General features: G+C 39.3%; 1 protein-coding gene across 2 annotated transcripts in view; it reads left to right on the top strand.

Moving 5' to 3' along the window:
* The window catches only part of LMO7 (LIM domain 7), a 133,545-nt gene that overhangs the window by 60,084 nt on the left and 46,629 nt on the right, over positions 1-26,832 (top strand). For both annotated transcript variants that reach the window (XM_086771719.1, XM_086771711.1), the window contains exon 5: positions 26,637-26,667. In XM_086771719.1, the coding sequence (XP_086627845.1) occupies positions 26,637-26,667 (31 nt within the window). The remainder of the gene's footprint in view (positions 1-26,636; positions 26,668-26,832) is intronic.

Raw genomic sequence — 26,832 nt, 5'->3', positions numbered from 1 at the left:
TAAGAAGGATATGAGAGTTGTTGTCTTATGTCAGAGCAAAAACAGTTTCTGACACTGATTGGGAGGTTACTTCTCTGTCCCTGCTGTGCTTGGCCTTCTGTAGACTTGTCTAATTGCTCTCATGCCTCTGGTGCTGAGAAGGTCCTGCTGGAGGAACACTTCACCTCTGAGGATGATGTGCTCTGTGAAGAGGTTCCCTCTGTTCCTCCTGTCTCGGCTGCCTGACGGTTGTGTGCGGTACCTCCTCTTCTGTCCTTCTGGGAAATCATACACCCTAAGGCTGTTGGCATAGAATAGTTTGGGTTGGAAGGGACCTTTAAAGGTCATCTCGTCCAACCCCCCTGCAGGGAGCAGGGACATCTCCAACTATATCAGGTTGCTCAGAGCCTCATCCAGCCTGGCCTTGAATGTTTCCAGGGATGGGGTGTCCACTGCCTCTCTGGGCAACTTGTTCCACTCTTCTACGACCCTCATTGTAAAAAATTTTTTCCTTATGTCTAATCTGAATCTGCTTCCTTCTCTTTAAAAAGCATTACCCCTTGTCCTGTCACAACAGGCCCTGCTAAAAAGTTTATCCCCGTCTTTCTTATAAGCCCCCTTGAGGTACTGGAAGACTGCTATCAGGTCTCCCTGGAGCCTTCTCTTCTCCAGGCTGAACAGCCTCAACTCTCTCAGCCTGTCCTCATAGGAGAGGTGCTCCAGCCCTCTTATCATCTTTGTGTCCCTCCTCTGGACCCTTTCCAACTGGTCCATGTCCTTCTTATGTTGGGAGCTCCAGAGCTTCCAACTCCAGGTGGGGTCTCACCAGAGCACAGACCGTCTCATAGATGCAGAGACCACTATCTGGTCCCATCTGGGCAGGCTCCCTTCATAGCAGGAAAAGCTATTTTCTCCTCCTACCTCATTTCTGAGTGTGCTTGCTGCCTTTCACTGTATGTTTGCTGATAGCAGTCTGTCTTTCTGTTTCACCAACGATAATGTCTAGCCATTAAGAAATACCAAACTCTTTATTTTTATGTGGTGTAATGCTCATGTGTCACCTGAGTTCAGGTAGAGACCCTGTGGTCCTCATGGCTTGCCAGAAGGTGTACTAAGAAAATAATCTTTCTCTTTGGTAAGGAGGTTGCAACTTTCACTTGTATTTTACTTTCTGTTGCAACTGAGATGATGCACAGGCATAATGTGAAACTCGCTTCTGTAATTACTGCTAGTATCTGGGACAGGAGAGGCAAGAATCCTCTTAAATATCCAGGCTCTGAGTTCCAAATGATTATGTGATTATCCTTTTTGCAAAGAAAAAGCTCCTTAAAATTTTATTGTTGAGAAGTTTGTGTGGCTGGTTAAAATTACCAGTTGCTGTTCAAAGCCTTGCAAACTTTATGCTTTGCCAAGTCAGCGATGAGATTAGTAGTCAGGTAATGTGGAAAAATATACTGGCATGGATGGTTTCTTGTCTGCCAATGAAAATGAGAGTGTGGGTTAATGTCTGAGATTTATAGTTCAGTCTTTCTGTAAATCTGCAGAAGTTATTGCTCAACGGTATGGTACAGTAATGTGTCATGTGTTCCAATAAAGATTATCCAGATGGATTTATTCTTCACATACCATGTCTGGCAGTTATGTGCATATCTTCTTGTTTGGTGGCTAGTTATTTTTGTAAATGCATATGTGTCCCTCTTCAGTTCTTTCAGGATATTTGACCTTTTTTAGCCTAGAATTTTATTATTTTTAATCAGAGGGTATGTTATTTTAAATCCCAGCAGCTTGTAGTGGTGGTTTTTTTTAGGTGTTTGGTTTTTTTTTTTTTTTAATAGTAATGCAAGGTTGTCTTAATACTTCATGTGATTCTTTTTTAGTTCTATCAAAGTAAGAATGTAATACGAGCTTAGTGACTCTCAGTTGTCAGTATGGTTGCTATTTAAAACTGTTAAGCACTTCCTTACCCAGCTCTTTAGAGGTGACACACCCAGTTGTTCCCAGCTGTGGAAGGGTTCTTAGAAAAATCATGCTATGGAGTTAAAAGTGAGAATTTTCTTAGGCAGACAGCAAACTTCTATTCTGATGGAATGTGTTGTCCCAATTAGCAGTTTTAAAGGAGGCAGCCTGCACAATCAGATGGATGGCATAATTAAAATTTGTCTTGTCTTGCAAGCAAATTATTTCTACCATCTGAAAAAAAAAAATCTAATTCTGTAAAATGAAGTATCCACTTAAAGAATCTCGTTAAGTACTAATAATACTAATAATAAATCCAAACAATGGTAGTTTAATAGATGAAAATATTAAACAAAGCAAAAAAATTATGAAAAAATTCACTGCCTTAATCCTAAATAGCAAACTTTTTTTTTTTTTTTTTAAGTGGGATTAAGAGCATACATGAGATGAAATAACATGACTCTGGCACTGGCATTTCTGACTTTTGGATAGTTTTAACATATCAATTTAATGCTTCTTTAGCACAATTATTTTTCATTATATCCTAAAGCAAAAAGCAACCCTGGAAAAATGTGAATGCCTTGTTTTCTGTAGCATATGTAACTAGAGCCAACTGGAGAGCAGTGACAACTGTTGCCTGTCATGTTCATCCTTATGTTCATGCATTTCAGAAGCTGAGGTTTTGAGACAGGCTTTATTTCAGTTCAGAGATAATACTTTGAGTTTAAAATACCACAAGAAAGTTGTTCAAAGATTAGATGCTTTTAAAATAAAGCCTGAGAAAATGAAGTAGTTGCTAAGTGATGCGGTTCTAAGTATATACTCTGCATCTCTTGATCCATCTGGAGCAGGATATATTTCATGGGGTTTTCTTTTGATTAAATAAGAATGAATGATTATACCCATTATATGAACATGAACTAGTTTAAGCATATATACAGAATGACTACCTGCCATATCTGGACATACCTGTCCCTTACTAAGCAAGCATCTCTTTTCAGGACTGTTGAAAAGGAAGCCTTCTAGCACCAAGTTAAGCCAAACACAAAGCATCCCCTAGTACCTACCTTCTTTATCCCATAACTCAGATATAATAATGCCCGTGCCTCCTTTCCTTGCTCCCTTGTCTTCTTCGGTTTGGCCACTAAATGTGAAGATATCATAGGGTCCCTGAAAATGGCAATGAAGCAGTAGCAGAGAGGCATTGAATGCAGACATAGCTTCTTCCAGTTCTACATTCAGTCCTTTAGCAACTTTTCATTCTTCATGTGGTAGGAAAATAACTGTAGATTGTAGTTTCTAATTAGAAAAGAGGGTTTGTTTTTATTTTTTTGTGTGTGTGTGAGTTGATAGTTTCTCATGACTTTCATGTTCTTCCTGTCTAGTCTTGGGCAATATGCTGGGCTTCCTGATTCCACTTGTGTTTCCTGCTCAGGGTGCTTTTTCTTCTACAGTGTCAATAAAGGCAAAGTGAAATTTCTGTTCTACGGGATGAATGTTACCACTGCTGAATAAATCACTGAAGAAAGCAATCTGTGTAGAAACCTCTGAAAAGATGGTCTTTTGGAGCAGAAGTTGTCAGTACTCTTAGAAATCTGATTTTTTTTTTTTTTGAGAGCTTCAATTGTGAAAGCAGTCCACCTCTCAAGAGGAATTTTTTTAAGGTTGCTTTGCCAGTAGTGCTCAGATCTTTGAACTGCCTGGTGAGGGTCTTACCTGGAAGCCTGAGGTGTAATGATGAGATACTGTTTTGGGGCTTGTAACCCATTTTGTGCCTTGGGAAGAGCTGCCATATTTTTGCTCAAAGGAGGCAGAGTTGAGAGCCAGTGAGACAAATTGACCACAAATTGGTTAGCATTGTCAGAGAGAGAAAGACAGTGAAAGTCAGTTTGTGATCAGGTAGCTCAGAGCTGGTGTTTGCTGTTGATAACACTGAATTCATACTTGGATCTTCTTCCATATCTAATATATTTGCAGAGTTACTATATCTTGAAAACTTTTTTTTTTCCTCAAAAATTTCATGCTTACAATAAGAGTGCATGATAGAGCTGAACCTGAATTTACTGTACCAATTTTTTTCCAAGAAACACACATTTTAATGAGTTGAAAAACCTAGTTCTAATTTGGCTTAAAAAAAAAAATAAAATAAAAAAAAAACAAAACAAAGCACCCAAAACCACACAACACGGAAACACCCTTTCCTGCCTTTTGATTTTGTGTAGAATAGAAAGTTGTGGAGTGGATGAAAGCCAAGTGCTTCAGTGCAAGAAGTACGATAGTAGCTAGCCCAAACCTTACACCTGTGTAAGGTCTCCAACTTATACCTGCATGACTCGGAGCAACCTGATCTAGTCGGGGATGGCCCTGCTCCTTGCAGGGGGTTTGGACTAGATGACCTTTGAAGGTCCCTTCCAACCCTAACCATTCTATGGTTCTATGACTAAAGAGTCCATTACCCCAAAGACTTGGGCATAAAGATTTAAGAAACTATATTTGAGTTCAAGTTGAGATAAAAGGACTAAAATACAGAGTTTTGTGGGTCTTGAAAGCTGAAATGCAAACCGTTTAACCAGAATTTAATTAGAAAATGAATTCAGCTTTTTTTTTTTTTTATGTTATTTCCAGGGAAATAACATGTTTTACACATGTGGTTGTAATAGGCTTTTATTGTGGTAACTGAGTTTCCTAGTGACGCTTCCCTCAGAATGGAAAAGTGCAGCACCTTCACTTCAGCATGACTCTAGAAATGTTCCTATAACTTTGTAAGTGTGGAAGTTATCTTTTCACCACGAACATTTCATAGAAATGGGCAGTATTTACAGCAGCTAATCTTCCTGGGAATAACCATATTCTAAACATTGGAAGTGCTGTGTTTATTTTGTTTGTGATATAACTAATTTCAAGATAATTAAGTTCACACATTTATTAGTACTGATGACAGTTATGCAGAGGTAAAGAAAATTGAAATAGAGTGTATTTTGAGTCTTGTAAAACTGTTGTGCTTAGTGTAAAATATTCACACTCATGTCATTAATATGCATAAGCTTTAAATCATTCCAGTAAAATTGTTGTAGGCAACAAAATATCTTCCAGACTTTGGACCATACCTGCTAGAAATTTACTTCCAACTCTTCAGTATAAAGTCTATAAAATGTTGGGTGTGGTGCTGTTTAATCTTTCTGCTTTATCTGTGAAGTCTGTGAAGTTTCTGGTCATTAAGAGAAATATTTGAGATTATTCTTTTTTTTTCTTTTCTGTTGAATAATTTAACAGTTAATAATTTACACTTCCTTTATGCGATTATACTCTTGATAGTGTTTGATTTAGCATTTATCTGTTTTGTAAAGATTATTCTGCTGTAAGAATGAAAGCCTTTTTGGAGTTGTATACCTGTACCTGCAAGTGTACAGGAGGAGTCTGAACAAATCTGGAAAATGGACATTAGTGTGTTAATTGTATCAAGAGCAATTCATGTACCTCGATTGACACAGATCTATAGCCTTATATTGGAAATGAAACAGTTATGCTACAAAACAGGATGATTTGCTGAAGGAAGTTGTATTAGCTTTTTTATAAAAGGTGTTAGTTTGTTCGAAGTCCTAGCTTCTTATCCTCTTACACTATCTCTGGAATAACTATTGTGGAGGTACAACGGAGAAAAACTCTTCAGTAGGGCCTATTGTGACAGGATGAGGGGTAATGGTTTTAAAGTAGAGGGCGATAGATTTAGGTTAGATATTAAGAAAAAAATTTTTACACTGAGGCTGGTAGAACACTGGCACAGGTTGCCCAGAGAGGTGGTGGAAGCCCCATCCCTGGAAACATTCAAGGCCAGGTTGGATGGGGCTCTGAGCAACCTGATCTGGTTGGAGATGTCCCTGCTCCTTGCAGGGGGGTTGGACTAGGTGACCTTTAAAGGTCCCTTACAACCCAAACCATTCTATGATTCTATGATTATTATTAAAAGCCTTTACAATAGTTTTCAGTGCTCTTTTGCTTTATATTAAGAGAAGTGTCTCTAACCTTTTAGGATTCCTATGGGAGTCTGTCTAAAACTTAGGTACCTGTATTCATTTTAAACATGCACATCAATCCTCTAACGTCGCAGGATTAAATGCAGTTTATAAAACAATGCAGTAGAGAGAGGAAAACAGTTTGGATGAGGAGCAGTGAGTTATGAAAGAAGGTAAGGAGAGAACCTGCTTTTTTTTTTTTTTTTTTTTTTTTGTTATGAGTTTTGGTTGGTTGGTTGTTTTTTTTTTCCCATATAAAACAGTGCTTATGTCTGAGGTTGGAAGTTGAAGGACTTCTAAAAAGAATAAGCTTGTGTTACTTTAATTGTACAGAAACATGTACGCAAGTTCACTATCTTATTATTTTAAATTGTATTTTACTGCTAAATTGCTGAAGTTCAGTTAGCTTTTCTGTAGACAGACAATTTAATAGGAAGAGCTCCTATATTTAAATGAGGAAGCGGACTTCTTCGAGTTTTCCATGCACACAGGAGTTTGTCCTTTAACCATACTCTGTAAATAGAGAAAGTAAAGCTGAACAGTCTATTGACAGTTCTGGATCCTACTTCATGCAAAGCCCTCCTTTTGGCCATATTTATTTCTGAGCTGTGATTAATACTATTGTTACAACACTTTCAGAGATTTTAACTCTAGTTGTTATTACCGCTTAGTTGGAGCACTTGCAGGATCCTTCAAAGTGGCATTAACAGGTTTTCTGCTGTGAGTACTACAGAATGTAATTGGTAATACAATAACAAATTCAAATATTTTTATAAAGCTTATGTCAGGAGGGTTGAAAGGTTGTTTTAATCTTGTCATTGAAACCAGTTAAATGAAATACTGTCTTGCCACATGGTTAGAAGACAAGAAGGGGGTGGAGAAAGATGAAGACTGCTAGATAGCAGCCATGCTTAACTGCGCAAAGGCAAGATCTTTTCATGTTTCTTTTAAATGTTAGAGGTCTGTTGCTTTTAAGAAACAAAAGGGAAAAACCCAACAACAACAAAAGAAAATCCAACTGGAGAACTCTTCTCCAGGCTGGATGATCAAGCTCAGGATCTCCAGCCCTGACCATCCTGGTGACCTCCACTCAACTTGTTTCAGGTTACCCATGTCTTTCCTGGACTGGGGATGCCAAACTGTGAGGCTGTAGCGTTACAGGTGTGGTGTAACAAGTGCTGAAGAAAGGAGGAACTATCAGGTCCATCAGCCTTCTGGCCATGCTCCATTTCATACAGCCCAAGGTGGTGTTAACTTTGTCAGGGTCTGCTGCTGGCTGACATTAATCCCAGTGGAACCCCCAGGCCCAGCTCCCCACCCTGCTGTGCTGTCGCAGAGGTTAGTCCCTCCTGGGGACAGGACTTGAACTTTGTTCTCATTGAATGTCATGAGGTTCCTGCAGAGCCAGTCCTCCTGGCAGCCTTGCCCTCTAACATATCAACTGCACCCTCCCTGTGCTCTCGTCTGCACAGGGAGGGAGTATGGTATCAGAAACTGACTCAGAAACAAAAAATCTTGAAAGCTGCTGCAGCCAATTGCTGGGACTAGAGTGAGAAGGTTGACTAATGCGGATGATATTTCCTCTTTCCTTTCCCTTCTAGAAAAAACATCCTGCAAATGTAAACATGTACACACCTTTGAACCCAGTGTGTACAGATATACATCAACTGACGTGAATTCCAATGCATTCTATGATAAAATGCTTAACTGGGGTGGGGAAAGGGAGGCTAAGTTCAAAATACTTCTGCTTTTGCAAAGGCTATTATATTACAGACAGCCACTTGTGCCCTGTGAATAAACGCTGAAATATGCTTCTCAGATTTATGGTGCAGTAATGTATTCTCTAACTCTGAGACCTGATGTTTGTAAGATGCTCTCAGCTGTGATCGTTTTCTAGGGTGAGGGATGTACTTGGTAAAGCACTAGCTAAAAATGCCGGAGTGAACAGAAGGCACAGTATATTTATGTATGGTTTGACTTGAAGGTGCAATGTATTTTCATCACACATCTGCGATGAAAGAAAACAAAACCAACAACAACAAAAAAACCCAAACTGAAATTAAAAAAAAAGAAGCCATCCTCCCAAAAAAACCACCCGGAAACAAAACCTAAGCATTATTAATAAGTATTGGGAATAGGAAAAACAGTGGCACAAAACTGTGCTGCTGTGGGTAATCTGGAATTTGCTGGTGTTGTAAATATCATCTGAAGCCTTGGACTTCGATCACTTTCCCTTCCCTCACTCTCTCACTTCACCTCCCCAAATTCCCCCAAAATCAAATCTATGGAACTGGAATATCTTCGTCCTCACAGCATTTCTCTGACTAAAAGTAGGAATAGCTTCTGCTGCGGGTTTAGTTAAACACGCTAGGAGTTCTGAGCCTGAAAGAGAGATGATGAGTGAAGAGCAGAGGTGGACAAAATAGGAAGCTTAAAACAATCAATCAAACAAAAAAAAAAACCTTAGAAGATGGCATCGACAAAGTGGTTCAACTGGTCTCTGGGTCCCATGTTATATAAATAATCAGTGAATGAAAGAAGGGGCAGTAGGCTTCGCTGTCAACAGATGCTGTGAACAGTAAAAGTTTACCCGAGTTCAAGGAGTAATGAAGAAGTTCACAGAGGGAAATCTCTTTAGGAGTTACTTAATACGGGGAAACCACATCTAGCTTGGGAAGTCCCTGAGGGAGAAGCATCTCGCCTGCTGTATTTTTACTCTTCCTTAGGCAACCACTTAGGGTTGCATGGGAGGGTGGGATCCTGGGCTAGATAGAGTTTTGATCTGGCCCCACGTGGACATTCCTGTGTGTGGTTTTGAAAAGGTCACATCCAGTGAAAGCTGCATTTAACTTCTGTAGATCTGTGATAAACCCCTTCACAAAGCAAACCTAAGCATAAAGGTTGTGTCTCTTTTAAGTAATTTATTTGATTTGCTACATCAATCAAGCAATCTACCATTGTTAAGCTTTAGCAAGTGTGGAACATTGTATGCAGAGATATCTGAAAAGATTAATACAATCAGTCTCTTAATCTAGACTAATATCTGACTACTTCTATATGTGACCAAGTTGTGCAATCGCAGGGAAAAATATTATTATTAATTATTAGGAATTTAACATTAGATGTTTTTTATCAAGCTATTTGAAATTTTAATAAGCTTCGTAAGAAAAATAAATAAGAAAGGCTGAAATTCTCTTGAAAGAAACTGGCACATGTATTTGCATATACTATATTCAGCATCATTACTTAAAACCTACTTTTGCTTCAAAAAGATCAGTTAATTTAAGAGATTTTGTTACTGATTTTGGCATGGGTAATGTAACTGTAAGATCACACATCAGATGGTTGTGCAGAAGGTACACCTACCCAGATTGAATAAGCGCAGAATAAGAGGCATCAGTAATTATATTCCTCTGCTGTGCTCGTCCTGCAAAACACTTGCTTGCTCTGTGCAGAACATTTTATTCCTTGAAATCTGAGCTCGGCTCTTGCATTGAATGTTGACTGCTGTTGATAAATCATACAAAAGTCACTTAGCGCTGGTAATTTACTAGTATTGCCGTTTCAGTGTGATGTTTCTGTTCCTTCAAGAGGAAAAAATTATCTGGCGAAAGGATACTTTTCTTCTTATAAGCAACATCTTGTCTTTCTGAAGCATTTTCCTCTTTGAGCTGTGACCAAATTCCTTAGTTTAATTCAATCTTCTTTGATACTGTTTGAATAATTGGTGAATGTATTCAACAAGCTAGTTCGTTTAGTCATTAAATAACCTATACAGAAATCTCCAGTTATCCGGGTGAGGTAGTCAGGGCGAGGGTGGTGATCATTACCAAAATGATGTGGCTGCATTTGTGAATTACTCCTCCTGTTTTTCTGCTCAGTATTCTTTTTCATTGATTGGATAGGATTTTAAATCTATGAATCCAGGAACTGATGGCACCAAACATGGTACCCAAGCAAGCAATCCCAAGTGAGTGATGAGTCCATAGTAGCTGCTCTCAGCTGTGCATGAGGCTGCATACACAGGAGGAGACATCCAGCTCGTCACCTGGCTTTCCAGGATGGCTTTGATAGACTGTGCTGATTCAGACCCTCAAAATAAACTAAGGCAGGTACTCCATGCTTATGCTGTGTTATGTATCTGCCAAAGTTACTTGATAAACTTTCTTCTCTTATTGGACAGCATGAGTTTTATCAGGAGAAAAGTTGGACTGAAGGACTGGTGCTTCTTGGTTTTCTCAGAAAGTGTATTTACATGACGGAGCATTGCAGTGAAAGGGCAGAGAAGGTGGGGGGAGCTGGGCAAGGTAAAAACCAAGAAGAATCTGAATCCAAAGAGGATTCAAAATCCATTCTCAAGCTGGAGCTTTATCTGAGCTGTTGTGAAATCTTCACTGAACTGAAATTTGAACTGAAATAGGGCTGAGAAGACATAGGAAGTCATAAAAATGACTTAGTACATGAAGTAAGTTCACTTCTTAGAACTTTTTTTTTTTTAGACTTTACTATATATCCTTTCCCAAAGGATTAATTTTACAGTGAGAAAGTGCAATGGCTTGAAAAACTGTCTAAATAGAAATACAAACTGAACATGAAAATATATGAGGAGAATAAAAGATAAAGGCTTGGTTCCCTCAAGAAGCTCAAGTGTGAGCACATAAGTGAAAATGCTTATGTAGAAGTAGGTCAAAGAACAGATAGTGTAGTGTAATCTGTGAAGAAGAAGGGAATCCACTGGTTCAGGTAGTATGCAGCTTCACTTTGTTTTACTTGATCAGCGGTAGGTCTGCATGATGAGGTGTGCTGGGCTGGCTTAGACACCTGGGCCATGGGAACAGCAGCCTCTTCTGCTAATACTCCAAGCACTAACACAGAGCTGTGTCCTGCTGTGGTGCATCTGGAGTGTGTGCTGCAGGCACCTGTGACTGTGTCCTGCTGGAGTAGGATCACATCACGGCTTTCTCCTTTACTTATCATTTCCTTTCCACAATAGCTTTAGTATTTCTGCAGCGTGCTGCTTGTTGTAGCTATCTAACCTGAGCTCTGCCTAAATTACTGCATTCCTCTACGGAACTTGTTAGAGGACAGTGTGGTGAGGACAAAAGAAATTGCAGCAAAACTTTAATAAAAACTAATGTGAAAGAATCGAGGTCTTTATTTCTTTTATTAACTGTGATGAAGAAGTGGAACTCAGCTGGTCACTCGTATGAAAAAAGCATTGCAAGTTATTGTCAGCATCACCAAAAATGCATTTTCTGACTTTCAAGTACAACATTTCATATGGCAGAATGGTTTGTATTTGCATACCTACAGATTTGGGTTGTTGGTTTTTTTGGTTTTTTTTTTTGGGTCCGAGAGGAGCCTGAATTGCAAATTTCTATATTGGCTTGATTCCATTACAGGGAAGGTGGAGAAGCATTGAACACTGGAAACTTCTTCTTGTCTCCTGTTGCCCAGGAATGCATTTGTATGGTTTCCATAATGTGAAAATGGTGTATTGCTCTCTGATCAGTCAGAGGAAAGAGAGAAGTTCACTTTTATCTCCCAGGGAAGGAATCTTTTTGATGGACATGTACCAAAGGCACGCGTACCTTACTTAGAGAAGGAGCTTTTGTTCACAGAATTTTTGTCAGGAAAGCAAATATGTTCAAGCTCCTAGAAACTGTTTGGTCAGGCTTAATTGCATGTAGGTTTTGGCATACAGTGTTTAATGGAACATGTTCCTGTTATTTGTGCATCTGTGGTCACAGGAGAGACTGGGCCCCTTGTAAGCTGAAACAAGAAGTAGTGAGAACGGTGGAAGAAAACTACAAACTAGTGGGGTTTTTTTTTGCTTTCGCCTATGATAGAGTACTCCAGATAGTCACTTCAGGTTGCTTCAGCTCTTGTTGCTGTGACTTCTTTGTTAATGCTATATGTTTTATTACGAAGACTCCCTTCAGTTTCAAAACAAATGTACTAAGATTAATCTTTACCTGTAAAATATTACAGAATCTGCTTTTACTGTAAATCAAGAAGGGGTAGCATCTTCTCAGCTTCTAGTTCCTTGGCTGTAGCTGATCGATGTGCCACCGCTGCCGTGGGCCAGAATAGCCTTCTGATAACTGTCTAGCTAATTTGGGACACTGGGTGAGGATGTTTTCTCTCTGTTTTCACTTTCCATTGGTCAGATGTCTCTGCCAGGCAACTCAGAAAACAAACAGCAACACCAGGTCAGCCTCAAAGGGTACATGCTTTGAAGCAGAGTGCAGGTGATGTTTTAAAAGGTTAGTCTTTAATGGTGTTACAAAAGGTAGCTGTAGAGGTTTCCACGCATTTTCTTATTAAAGTGTGTCATGCCCTGATCTTTACATATAGAAAGGAATTAGTGGGTAATTATTAGAAAAAAATACCTTGTACTTTCCTTGGTGGTGGAGGTTATAGCAGAAATTAGTTTATAGCCAGAATTTGAAAGTGTGTGGCTCTTCAAACAGGTTGCTTTTAAGTGATGCTCAACACAGCAAGATACAAAGAGTAAAAGACAAACTGGGTATAGATGGTAAAATTTAAAAGCCTTATAGAAGAGAGAGGGCAAAAAAAGAAATTGGCTCATGAAATAAAACAAATTGTAGTCCATTCTAATCTTTCTCCATTAACCATATAAAAAGCTTTTTTGTACCTGCAATAAAATTAATAATTATTTAAGAGAGTGAATACTGTGATATCATGTTCATTGGATAGTGATATGCTTAATTTTTCATAGAGAATTGCTTTTTGATTTGTCTACAGCTCTCTTACCGCTGGTGGTGCTCCTTGGCCAGTCTTCAACTTGTGAAAGCGCTTTGGCAAGGCTTGGTTGTACCTGTGAAACACAGGATCCTCTATGCAAGCCAAAACTAGCAAAAGTAAAAGCCTTTTTGAAGAAAGCATAGTTTCAAAACAGGTTTTATTTCTATAAGTTGCTCTGGAATCATGAGCATGTTAATGAACGTATTTTTGAGGAGAATTGGTATAACACTCAAAATGAGTGTTTTTTGAGATTTTACACACTGTAAATGAACACAGAATTAATTTAAATGTGCATTTATGTGTTTTAAAAGGCCTGTTTACTTCACATCCAGTCTGATGATTTCTGTGCTCTTATCAGCTTTCATCAACACTAAGATTTCAATCTACTGCTTAAAAAGAGAAGTGATCTGGGAGTGCTTTTGACAGGAGTTTGTTTTTTTCTCTTTGCAAAGAATGATACTTCTGTGCTTTTCATTTATTTTTCTTTTCCTGGTGGCTTTCCTTTTTGAAGTGTTGCCTGGTTTTTATTGGTATCTTTATTATACAAAAAAGTTCAAATATATTTGCCTGTGTACCTATCCTGTGTTTGAGGGTTTTTCCTTCAGGGGCTTCAGTAATAACTGTGTTACTTTTAATAATAGTTCAAATAATTACATACTTAACATTCTGTCCGGAGTTCATGCAACAGTTCTGGATTTCTTTCCCTAGCAAAAGCTTCCACAGATTCTTTCCTGCCTGAAAAAAATTTGGGGTGCATACTTTTCATTGGACTCAATGTGCTGTTTTCCAAGTGAAGAGCTTTAAATGCGATATGGCAGAGAACTTCACATTCATCTTCTTTCTCTTTGACTGAGCAATAAATATCTGACTGCAGTGGTTCTGAATGGATGTCTTCCAAGAAATTAGCATCAAACAGATGGCTGATTTGTTATATCATGAGCTGGTTTTGATGGTATTGATTTATGTTATTAAAGATGAGGCTTGCGTAACTTAGACTGCAGTTTAAGCTATTTTTGAGTATCTTAGAAAACTTGTACACTGTACTACTCTGCTGTAGATGTGTTTCCTTGGTGAAGACTGTTGCATGTCTTTGTACCTTCACTTGCTAAAAAAACATCTGCGACAGTGACTTTTATTAATTAATTTTTATAATGTATATTTTAGCAGCTTAACTGGGCCACTAACTGCATCTACACAGAAATGTAGAGAGGGTAATATGTTAAGATCACTCCAGCTATTTTTTCATGGCCTTCTGCACGCCTCTAATGCTATGCAGCAAGAAAGTGAAAGTGTGTTGCAAAAAACTTTCAGTGTTGTATGGATAACGCGGCCAACAATTCGCTATCAGACAACCAACCATGATGATAATGTTCACGGTCATCTCCCGTGTATGCTACCTGTTGGTCAAAGGGTGAAGATATTTCCATCCCATTCTTTTCTCCTGTACTTACAGTGGTTGCCTTCCTGTCAAGCAGCAGCTGAGTTTGGCTGAAGTTGGACAACCTATTCCTAAAGCATCAGCAGAGACGGATTTGTCTTGGAGGATGCTACTGGTTATTCCTCCATTGCACTGAGTTAATTTCTTCTTGTAGCTCTGTTAGCCTGGAGGTGAGAAGAATGAAGGAGACCTTGGAAGTTACTCTTTGTCTCACTGTTGCAATGTGCACTGTGGTGATGAAACCTCTGAAATGGCTTCCTGTGTGATTCTTCCACAGTTGTAATTTGTTGCAGGTAGGCTGACAACTCTAGAATTAAGCGTACTCAAGAGGAGAAACATCCAGTTAGTTTTATCGAACTGCCTTTGGATTTCTCATCCTGTCTAGATTATCAGCCTTAATTAAGGGATGATAAGAACTTGGCTTTTCTTTTAATTGTAAAAGAGTGAATATGGTGACAGCCCTGTTGCTGTTGGGATTTCTGAACTGAATAGGGCTAAAAACTTGAGGTCAAAAGGTTTCTTTCCACAGACACTTCCAAGGTAGCAGGTCTGTATTTAGCAGTCACTAATGCAACATGCATACTGTCCCTTATGAAGCTGAGCCTCATAACAAACTGGTGCCATTGACATACTTAACCATTAGTTTGATTCAATCTTTGCAATGATGAAATGCAATAATAATTGCAATTCACAGATTTTTCAAGAGACTTTTAATCTTCAGAAGCTATGGATTCCTAGATGAATCTCAAGGTTTCTGTTAACCTTACATTTATGTGGAAATAATGAGGGTTGTTGAAGAAAGGGTTTGTAGAATAGCCTCTTCCAGAGCCCAAGGGTTGCTTTTGTGTTATTCTGGCTCTGCAGTTTGATTGACTTCTGGGAAGGATAGCTTACAACCACCATGTGTGTTTTTAAAGAGCCTACTTCTCCAGTGCTTAATCTGGCTAGACAGTTGGTGAAATTCTGCAGATGGCTAACTGTAGTTTCCAAGAGTTGGTGCATATAGTATCTTCTTTCTCATGAGAGGGAAGGTTCCTAATTTAGCATTTACTCATACACTCATTAAAGATGTTGGGAATATTTCCACGGCCTCACTTGGAGCAGAATTGGATCGTTTTGTTCCACTCCCTTGCTACCACCAGACTTAGTTGTAATAGCTTCTTGGAGCGTTTTGGTGGTGTCTTAATTGGTGTATTAGGCTTTTTTTCCCCTCAGTCATCAGTTTCATGCTGCAAATTACATACTTCATGAGTACCAGTGAAAGAGAGGTGTGAGATCATCTATAGTTCCCTGGCTGGGATTGTTTTCCCATATCATTAATTTTGTTCAAGTTTTTATTCTCAGACTCCTCAAACTTTACAACAGAAACTCTCAAGTGACTAATAGCACATTTGGTTTCAGTAGGTTGGGATGCTCAGAATTGATGTAAATTCTTCAACTTCAGAGGTGTATGGTCAGAGTAGCTTAACTCCCCCCTCGCCCTCTTTTGCCTCCCACACAGACTTTCTAACATTTTGGCAAAGCAAGTATTTGGACTTTTACCCATTCTCTCACTTTGCAGTAAAGAAGCATTCATTTTTCCAACATTAAAAACTTGGCCAGAAAGCTTGGCCCAAAAAGTTTAATGTTTTGAGCAAATGTTTAAAAATACCTCCGACTTGGCTGCTCTAAGTAGCCTTAAAACACTGTTGTCCGCTGGGTGGACAATTTCTTTTCCCCGAGAAAAACCTAATAAAAAAATCCAATGCTTATCCAGTAATATTGATAGCAACAAATTGAATTTAGTAATTTCAAATGTTACAGATATAAATCTGAAGCCATAAAGAACTTGAATAAGAATAACTGCATCTTTAAGTACCTCCCTTACGTGTGGATGTTGTAGGAGCTGAGGACAGAAGATGAGAATTGTAGCAAATACGGAAAATAATATCTGCTCATCTTAGATCTTGTCCCCAAAACAAAAGGGCACATTTTTGTGAAGGGTAGTACATTTTGTGAATTTTACTTGATTTTTGTGTCTTGGTTTTTGTTTTAAATTGTGTTGCTATTTCATGCTACGTCTTCTGGGAGAGCTGGTTCAAGGGAATACATCCTCTTCTAGCATTCCTCTCTGATAAGGGTGAATAGATTAACATTTGACTCTGCATTAATTGAAGTGCTCTTTCCTCACTCTAAATATATCTTCACAAATGAAGGCAGATCAAGGAAGCATAGAAAATAGTAAAGTTCATTTGTAGCTGTGTACCTCACTTCTTTTGGGCGTATATACATCAAGCAAAGTTAATAGAGAACTGACTTCAATAGAGACAAATCAGGTTCAGTCTGTGTTTCATACTTTTGTGCTCTATGTGATGCGTGATTATGTCGTGCTCTGTGTTGCTAGGGTACCTAAAGAAACACTGAGAAAATACAGCAAAATTCAAAAAGGAAGCATTTTAATTTCTTCAGAACTTCTATTTTTTTTTTTGCTTGTGAAACATTTTGCCAAAATATTACTGAGAAAACCCAGTAGTCCTTTAAAGTTTTTATTGCAAATCTAGAGACTAAGCTAAATGATGCAGTCATGCAGTGATGATTTACTTCTATTGGACAAATTCCAACATCACTTTAACTTGTTTCCAAAATCTTTATCGTGGAATAACCAGCACTTACCTTGTTACCTCCATTTTGTCATCTTCACTCTGTGCATCTCTATAAATAAATCTAAATTCTTTCTAAGATCCTAGGCAGCTTTCCAAAAGCTTTGCTTTCAGCTAAAGCATTTGTTCTTTAATAATATGACAAAAGTTGAGAATAAAAAGAGGGGCTGAGGTAGACACTGCCCAATTCTCTGTCCTTCTGTACAATAGTTTGGCCAGCACTGCATTGGAATTGCTTTTGGGGAAAAAATGAGCCATGAGAAATCTGCAAGTGACTCCCAAGTGCTGCATGTCCCAGCTACCCCCAAAATGCAGGGGATCTGCCTCCTCTCAGGAGAATATATCCATCCTCATGCTTATACTGGTATTATGGATGCTGGCTCCCCTGCGGAGCTGGGGACTGGAGTGGACTGCAGTCTGGATTACTTCCCACTCACAGGCAGTGGATAGGGCATCTGTAATTTCTGCTGTTAACTCTGGGTGAGTCACCTCTGCACTGAATTGTTTTCTGTGTACGCGTTAGAAAAACAGCAACCGAGCAGATACCGATTTGGTGAAACTCTGTGTCAGCACAGGCGTGAGCATAGCAACACCTGGTATAAATTACTGTCAGACATACTTTTTTTCTTTATCAGCGGATATGTTCCCGCCATATATCCAGTACAAATTACGCAGTATAGACATGAAGGTTTGGGTTGGTTTGTTTTTTTTTTTTTTTTTTTTTTTTCAATCTTTGCACACCATGAGAAATTAAATAAACCACCTGAAGTCACTATGGAGTGTTATAAGCTGTGGTTAACTGTTTTGCTTATACACAAGGCACTTCTACATCACCACCTGTTTGCTTGACACAAAAATAACAAAGATTTCTCTGGGCATGGACCAAAGGAGGAGATCGAATGCAGGAGGGCGATTCCCCGCCCCCCCCCCCCCCCTTCTCTGATTATAGAGGCTATTAAAATCTCTCTGTCTCTCTGAGCAAGCAGAGTTGTGTAACCTGCCAAATCCTAGCTCTTCCTAAGGGACTACCTCTGAATGCTTTATCCCGAATGAACGATTGTATTAATCCTGGGGGTTGAGGGGAAGAGAGTGCATGCAGGCAGTTGCTATGGAGTAGTTGGTAGATGGAAAATTTTTTACCCTAGCTTACCTTGCAGTAACTTGTTTATCCATACCCAGAGTTGGTGCAGAGGTGTCTGAAAAATACTTTAGAGGAGAAAAAATGAGTCAGTATTGAGGGCTATTCTACAAAATTACCTCTGGTATCTGCATGTGGGAAGAGTGGGTGTTGAAATACTTCGGTTAGATGTAAGAGTGGGAGTAAAAGGGACAACAGTTTTGGAAATATTTAATTTAATAATGGCAAGAAGGCATCAGGCAATAGAGAAAGTGAATTTCGGTATTGTCTTGAAAAAATGCTAACTGTGAGTTGCCATGGTTGCTGCAGTTTAACTAAAGCAAATAATATTCTTAATACAGAATAATTTTTTTTCGTGAAATGCTGTAGTACTGTTTCCATGGTAGTTAACAGTGCTTTTGTATGTATTTCTAAAAATTTACAAGATTACACTTAACTGCCTATTTTGATACTTATTTTTCAGAGTGGCTCCCCAGATATACCAACTATTCCTTTTGGAGAGAATGCTAGCATGAGTGTGTATTCCCTTTATGGGCTTCTGTGAAAATTAATCTACAAAACTTGCACAGTACGGTCTATTTTGGAGCAGAGGGGAGTGAAGGGAGAAGATCTTCAAAACTGAATGCAAGAGAAGTTTACATAGATGACGATCCTAATGATCAACAGGATGAGCTCAAGTCTGTTGATTTTGGGGAGGGGAGAGTGTAAAATCTCTACGTTTATAGAAGGTATGAGGAAGAAAAGAGGTAGAAGTGGTAACATTTACTATTACCCTGGTGCCAGGGTCAACTGAATTATGTATAGATTTTTTTTTTAATTTTTTTTTTTTTAAACAAAAGGGCAACAGGAAGGTAAAAGAAGGAGAGATAGAGTGATCCAGCAAAGTAATATGCTTCAAGTTCTAAAGACCAACCAATGCTTTAGGAGATATAAAAATCTATAGTGTGTAAATAGTGATATGATAGCTATCTCTCCATCTATCTAAATTGCTGTGTTTAAGTATTTGGATTTTTTTCTTGGAAAGCAATTAAATCCACCTCTGAAATTCAAACATCTTCTTGAATGTGAATGAACTGTTTGATTTCCTTTGAGAACTCCTAACACTCTGTGTGAGCTTGGAGTCCACTCCAACTTCTTTGTGCAGAGAATTCATAATTTCTCATAAAAATCGATGGATGTTCTCGTGCTTCTTGGCCCAACTATATGGCATGTGACTGGTAGCTTTCAGAAATAAAATATCTGCTCCCCCCTCCCCCGTTTGCATAGGTACCAGTCTAGACCTGGAATTTAAAGTAACCAATACAGACTGGGGAAAAATTCTAGGTTTACCCTGGAAAAAACCAAACAAATGAAACAATAGAAGAAATACCCACTTTAATTATCTGTAATTAGCGAAGCTGCTGACTTTTAGGAATGGAGTAAGAAAAAGACACAAAAAGGGACCAGTCAACAAAGTTACAGTAATTATTATAAATACTTTAATTTTCTTCACTGTAGCTTACAGTTTGAGCAGGAAGCTGCAGTATCCTATCAGTCTCCTCTTTCTGTGCACGTTGTTGCTGTGGTGATGCTCCATCCCTCTTCCCCTGCCCATGTCTGAGATGGGAGCCAAGGAGGGGTCAGGTTATCAGCTGGGTTCCTCCACACAGGCTTGTTCACCTGGGGATGATTTCTGGGCTTGTTAGAGAGTTTATTTTTGTTTTTTATTTGACAAGTATGCCTTTTGCCCCCCACTATCCTGAATATTAGTTTTCTCTTAGAGAGAACTTGTAGATTAGACTGAGGTATGAGGAAGCTGGCAGAGATGGACCACCCAGGGAGAGGTCGGAAAAGAGCGTGAGGAAATGGATAATATGAGTGTCCAGTGACTTGCCAGGCCTGATGCATGTTTCTAGAAGTGCCTGTTTTTGTTTTGATAAGGGATTTAAGAATAGTGTGGAAGCATAATGGGTGAGATCAGCAAGGAAGCGCCACGCTCAAGAGGCAGTGTGAAAGGACGGGCTCTGAGGCGATTGACGGGGACGTGTTCCCACGGAGGGTGTTGACCGACTGCATTCCCTCTCCGCCTTTCCCCTCTTGGGCATCTCTTCTCCACCCTTCAGCCCCTTCATTAGTAGGTGAGGGCACAGGGTGGGGACAGGATGCTTGGTCATCAGGGTCCACAGAGCTCCTTGCTGCTAGGTGGTGTTTTTTGTAGGGGCATGGAGAAATGCTTTCTGCTGTCACTTTATAACTGACTCTGTGCTGTTACAACGTAAGTGGCATTGGGTCCAGAGGATGTGTTGCTATGGAAAGTGCATGTCCTTTTTATAGTCAAATAAAAAGGTGCGTTTCCGAAAGCTGTTCTTGAATGCTGCGACCAGAACCTGACCATTTTATTTCCAAAAATCTTGGCAGCAAAGTGTAGCTCTTGGGGTTGAGTATCAGTTCGCTAAGAATCCAAGTGCTGGAGGAATGTCCTCATGTTTCTGTACCCATGCGGCAGCCCCATCTTCCACTGGAGCCTTTCTATTCTCAGCAGCACGTGGGAATTCAGTGAGATCCGATAACGGCAATATTAATAGCAGTTGAGTAGGCGGCCAGAGACGTTGAAATTTAGCACAAGCTCACTGCTAGTTGGACAGCCGGCATTCATCGTCTCCTGCGCAGCATACCTCGGCAGGGGTGGAGAATCCTTCAGACCCCCTGATGTCCCCTCAGAAGCGTCAGTGAAGCTGGTCGATGTCAGGATAGAGCACCTGGAGTTCGACGAGGAGGTCAGGAGTGGACTTGTTCTGCAGCCTGCTGATCCACTTGGACTCCTGGGCCAAGGCATGGCTCTTCCAGGTCCTTCAAAGGGCATCTGGGAGGTAGAACCACTGCCTTGGTAGATGGAAGTTCAAAGAGCACTGATACTTCCTTTTAAACAGAAATCCATTAAAGTCTTGTGTTCGTGAGATCTGTAGTATAGAGCAAGGGATAGAAAACAGATAGCTTTGGCAGCTGTTGGAGTTTCTGGGGTATTCGTCACCAAGGGAAGGGTTTGGCACTGGGCAGGGTGCATTTGTCACTGGCGCATTCCTTTCTATCAGCAGTGGGAGTGTCTTTGTCCCTTCTTTCTCACCGTAAATGGATTTGGATTTGTCTTATCTCTTTGGGCATGACCATGTGGCCACTTACCGGCAGATAACAATCATTTGGGGTAGGGAGATTCTCTGATCTAGCTATTTATTTATTTTTTGAAATAATAGATTGATATCCGTATTTTAAATATGTATCTACATGAGAAACAGACCCTCAGAAAGCCACACCTTGTAAACAGGACGCTGTAAAAAAAATCTTCAGAATTTTGCTCCAGCTTTTGGTATCTTGCGTTTGGTCTTGAGCTCCATGTGATGTCAAGTATCAAAGTAGATTTGACATCACGAGCTGCTAGTTGCTGTAATTTAATGCATATTATGATGTGGGGGAACCAAACCATATAATGTGTTAGGAAAACAAAATCCAAACTTTTGAGTTTACTTGTTAAAAGTTTTGAAGGAAGTCAAACCTAAACATAGCTACTTAAAATGCACTCCTCTTTTGCAAGGAGGCACTGGAGAGGTGTATGTGTAAGTCTCAACATTACCAATAGATATATTTTATAATTGCTTGAAGTCCAGTTCATAGTTCCTTGAAGTACTGCGATCTGCTGGCTACTGTAAGGTATATGAATGTCTTGTACTTTTTTTTTCCCCTGAATTTTTAAAGTACCTCAAAGTGCATTAAAATAATACTAGCAAGCTTTCCTCACTCTTCAGAGCTAAGCTTCAGTAGATGAAGGGGAAGCACAGAGCACCTCTGGCTGAGAAGCACGCTAGAAAACAGATGAGCGGGTTAATTTGGGGGTTTAAAATATGTATTAGGAAAAACCCAAACAAAGAAACGGGCACAGCCCTCTGGTCCTGATGCACAACGTGGGACTGCAGCGTGATTCAGGGTCGTGTTGGCATAACCACGGGGGCAGCAAACAGGAGCGGCTGGAAGGAAAAGGGAGACCAGGAAATTCTTAAGCTAGAACTGCTGCCAGAGACTTTGTATTGTCAGGCTGGGGCCTCGGTGACTAATTTTGCTGTTTGACCTTGAGCAAACAGCAGAGCTGAGAATAAATTCCTTGAGCCGTGGGTCGGCCTGCAGATCTGCCGTGCCACTTTGCTTTGTTCTTGTAGAGTGGTCCTCGTTAGAGGAACGTCCGTCGGTCTGTGCGGGCTGGGTGTAAGTGATGTTTGTGAATATACATTGTGTTCAAACATAACAGAGATATTTGCTCTAAGTGTGTCACCTGCTAACAGGTGAGAGCTATTTCTGTCCTCTTTGTCTTTTTTCTGTTTGCTAAAGGATTGACGTAGATGAGATGATTTACACAGAAGGTATTATTTTTCCATGGGTGGTTATTTCACATCTTTTCACATCACTTTTCAACTTGGAATCATGCAGTTGTGTTTAATAATTATTATAATAACTCCCATACATTGTTATCTCGTGGCCTTTAGACTTTCACGCTGCGTTTTAATAGATGTTTTCCAGGATGGCTAATCTTGAAGTTGTACGTAGGCCTTTACTGAAACTACTGCCAACAATTAAGATTTACACTTTGTGAATTACAGTTGTACTTTAAAAAACTTTGACGATTTTGAGTTGGAGTCTGACATTGGGGTTAAATTAGGTAACGCAGAGGTTTGGCATTGCTTTTGCTTTAATCTTTGGAATGAATGCTAAAATACTGACACTGGCAGGAACAGGTGAAGTATTCAGAATAAAATTATTTCTGCAAGATATTAACTGCTGTTCATAGCAATTTCCTTTGCTGAGTTCAGATGTCTTTAGCAAAGTTGCATTGTTAGTGAAAGGAGATAGAAAAACCTCTGGGAAGACTGAGAAGGTAATGTTTGAAATGACACGAAATGGTTTATTAAGTGGTGTTGCATTGTCATTTGGACAGGAACCCACTTCTTTCAGCCGATTGTTTTTTAAGATGCAGCCTTGGCTGTGCCCTCCTGAGCAAAGCAGCTGCCTGCTTATAACTTTCAGCATAATGGCACTCATTTACTCAAGCCAGAAATCAGGTTATACAGATTAATATTTTTGTGAAGAATATAGTCTGTACCAGGTGGGCTCTATGATGATTTTTGGATTAAAACATCAAAAAGTAGACTTTTTTTTTCACAGTTGCCCATTTATTTGCACTGATGAAGATACTTTGGCCAGTGGGTTACCCCTTCAGTTCCTAGAATAGCTTTCATAGGACAAATGTCTCTACAAGCAGTACTTTGTAAGCATTTCAATGCTATACACTTATGTTCAAAATAAGGGTATAATTTTCTAGAAGTGTTTAAAAAGCTTAAAGGCTATGTTGCTGAAGTTCTTGCGCTTCATCTTCTAACTGATTTCTTCAAATACAGTGTGAGAAACTGAGGTTTCAGCCCTGTGTGTTTAGGACCAGACCTGAGAAGGGGAGCAGAGGTGAGAGCAGGAGCTTGCTGTTGGGTAGCAACAGGTTGTCAGAGAAGGCAGAGTCGTGCCTCCTCTCACAGCAGCAGAGAACTTGCTGTGCTTCAAGTTGGTGCCTCTGTCTTGTCTGTCCCCTGCTATGAACGGTACGTGTTCAGAGCTATACACAAGACCCCCATTGAATTCTTTGCATAGCACTGCATAGTATTTCCATTTTGATAACACTTTATGAGGGAAAACTTCTGTTTGATACAATTATTTCATTTTGTGTTTTCATTTACTGCAGTTAAGTTAATTTTTTTTTTTTAATTTGATGCTCACAGGAAAAAGTAATTCCTCTTACAAGCTTATCAGTTTGTATCACCCTTCTATCCAATAGGGATTTGGCCAGCTATTTTAAATGCAATATACTGAAGGGTAACTGTGCAATCGTGCAATCGCTTGTGCACGTAAGCAGAGATGTGCATCATGAGCTTGCCCAGGTTGTACATATAAAAGGCTTCTATTGAATTTGGAGAATGATAACAAGTGGATCCATGCTGCATCTTCTACAAGTTGCATGCCTGGGAGGAGAAGCAGCTGTGTGTTTGTAGGTGACAAATGACTTCTAAGGCCTTCCAGTAAGCTAACAGCATTGCTTCTTTATTCTTTACTTTCTGTTGGAAAAAAAAAATATACCTTTTGTTTTACTCAAATTCTAGGACAATATATTAATCATCCAGAATCCTCCTTTTTTTTTCCTTTACTTAAAAGCCATCAAAGAATTAATATATGCCTATATAAACGAGGAACCGATTGCTCTAGATTAGCAGGGGTTTTCTTATTTTGTTTTTTCTTCTAATTGGACTACATCTGTCATGAAAAGTTGCTTAAGAGGTTTAAAGACCAGTAGGTGTAATTAAGGAGAGTAGCAATACAAGTGAAGAAACCTTGCTCACAAAGAGTACACAACTTGTCCATTTGCTTCTGTTGTTACCCAGCAAACATACAGAGCACAGTCAAACATACGGCACAGTCTCTCATTCGAATGTGTGCTATTTCCCTGCCTGCGTTTTGGGTCTCAACTATGCTTATTAGTTTACGTGAATCTCTTAAGTTCTGTGTCATTTATAGCTCAAGTACGCGAGCCTAGAGTTTTTATAATCATTCAAGTACAGAAAATATATTAAAATATAAAAACAGCTGAATGTTCTTCCTGTTGCAAATGTTGGACCTGGATGATCCCAGAGAACTCTTGGAAAGCAGAAGTGGACACTGTCATGTTCAATCATGTAGTTTTGCTCTACATGAGGGTTGACAACCCCTTGGGTACAGGCTCCAGCTGACTAAGGGCAGAGATCTTCACTGCTTTCTAGACTGCTAAAGTTTGGAAGCAAACTTTAAGGCATCCTTAGCAAGGGCATACATGACCTCTGCTTTTATAATTGCAAACAAAGGAAGGAATTCTGCCCTCATGAAAAGCTATTAGACCTTGAAACTAAAGAAAATAATCCTTTAAAATGTTCTCTGTCAGGTATGAGAAGCATAATACTGATACACACCACTACAAGAATAATTTTCCATTCTCTGCTTCGGAAACCAACTCCAGTCAGCATATTAGGTCATGGTCATGATGTGTCCTGCAGCATGGACATTGGAAAATAAATCCATGTACTGAAGAAAAGGAAGAGGAAATTTTTTTCAGAAGTAGTCTCCAGTGAAAAAAGAACAGCAGTGTGTTTTGAAAGGGGTTTAAAAAAAAAAAACAACTGTAAATATTTCACATTAAAAGAGACGTGTTCCTCCTTATCTGTGAGGAAGAGGTCACTATCTACCAAGCCAATAGCATGTCTGACACATAATATCAAGGAAGCTGCATGTGGTGATTGTGCAGGTTGGATCCATCTCAGGACTTTGTGTTCCTGACAGCCTGATTTCTTTACAATGTAGGGAACGGGCATGGCAATTACAGCCGCACCGAGTGGGAGTGGGCACTCTCAAACTAGGAAGAAAGAGAAGGAGGGATGGTCTGTGTTCCTGCTGGTTATCACGTTGCATCAAATGTTGTATTTCTGTGAAGAGTGCCATCTACCTGCTACCCAGGCCCTTTCATCATTTTGCTAACTCATAACCATCCCCTGAAGGGCTTATTCTACCTTTTCCCTGCAACCTTTGACTATCTGGTTCCTAAACAGCTGGATAGGTGCCCTGATACCTGGTTGGTCTGACCTGTTACAGGGCTCTGGGTAGCTCTTTCTGCCTGCCATATATTAATTCTATGTTTTTTTGTTGGAACTCCTTCACCATGCTGTGTGTGAAGCTTGACACTGAACCAGCCCCAAACAAACAGGATTTAGGGCATGTAAGAAGTTGTTTCGATGTACTTAAGCTATTTGCCCTTCCATAACTCTTGGTAATGTGGATGGGAGTGTTGTTCAGCCACTGTCTGCAGTCCAGCCCTGAATACTTACACCTGAGGACTGAGTCTGTGGTATCTCAGCTTTGGGAGGCTCCCATTGAAAAAGTTTATTCTTCTTAAAATGTGCAGGAGGAGAGCAAGGACCACTGTGAGCATGCGTTGGTGCACTTCTGAGGTGTACCACAAATTGGCTATATTTAAAAATAAAAAAAGTTTACTGATGTTAGTGATTTCATATTTATTAAGTATGTTTTGACAAACACATATCTTACATAACAGCAAACCAAACCCCTCCATCCAGCCCTACAACATTTCTCCCTAGATGTCTCAGGTTCAGTTGCTCATTTTCTTGTCTGAAAAATTCTCTCTAGGCTGAAGTGTTCTCTGTGTCTGAGGCAAATATTTAGAAAACATAATACAACTGAGGAAAAATAAACAATTGAATCTACTTTCATATGGCATGGAAGATCTTCCTGGCTAATATAGGCTATATTTCCTAAAGACATTAACTTGTTTTCCACTTTTATTTTGTTGGTAACTAAAAACTATAGCTAATTAAAGAAGCCTAGAGCCTTCCTGAGTACCTCTCAAATCAGAAACTATAATAGATCAACTAGTTTCTTGCTTTGTATGAAACAATTTAAATAGTACTGAGTTATGACTATTAATTCAAAGCTAAATGCTTTTTATTTCTTTTGGAACATAGTTGCATATTTTATACTGGCCTCTAATTGGGCTTGAAACCTTTTAAATATTGTATAATAATTACATTTTGAGTCAGATATTTTAAAACTGTTTTGTTTTTGTTTTGTTTTTCTCACTCCCTGCCCTGCTTCAGACCAGAGGAGACCAACAGAAGAGTGAAAAATGTAAGACACTTCTATTTCAATGCTTTCTGAAACAATTTCACACTAATTCTGATTAATAGTTTTAAAAGACTTCTGTTTATCGCACTATCATGTTTACCTTATTCTTCAACTGTTCATTTAGCTGATGCAAATTAGTGCCAACTTATGATGATCTCTATGCAGCTT

The sequence above is a fragment of the Chlamydotis macqueenii genome, chromosome 1 (assembly GCF_036417535.1).
Source record: "Chlamydotis macqueenii isolate bChlMac1 chromosome 1, bChlMac1.mat, whole genome shotgun sequence".
Classification (NCBI taxonomy): Eukaryota; Metazoa; Chordata; class Aves; order Otidiformes; family Otididae; genus Chlamydotis; species Chlamydotis macqueenii.
The sequence above is the reverse complement of the archived record's forward strand: the minus strand, read 5'-3'. Positions and strand labels throughout refer to the sequence as shown.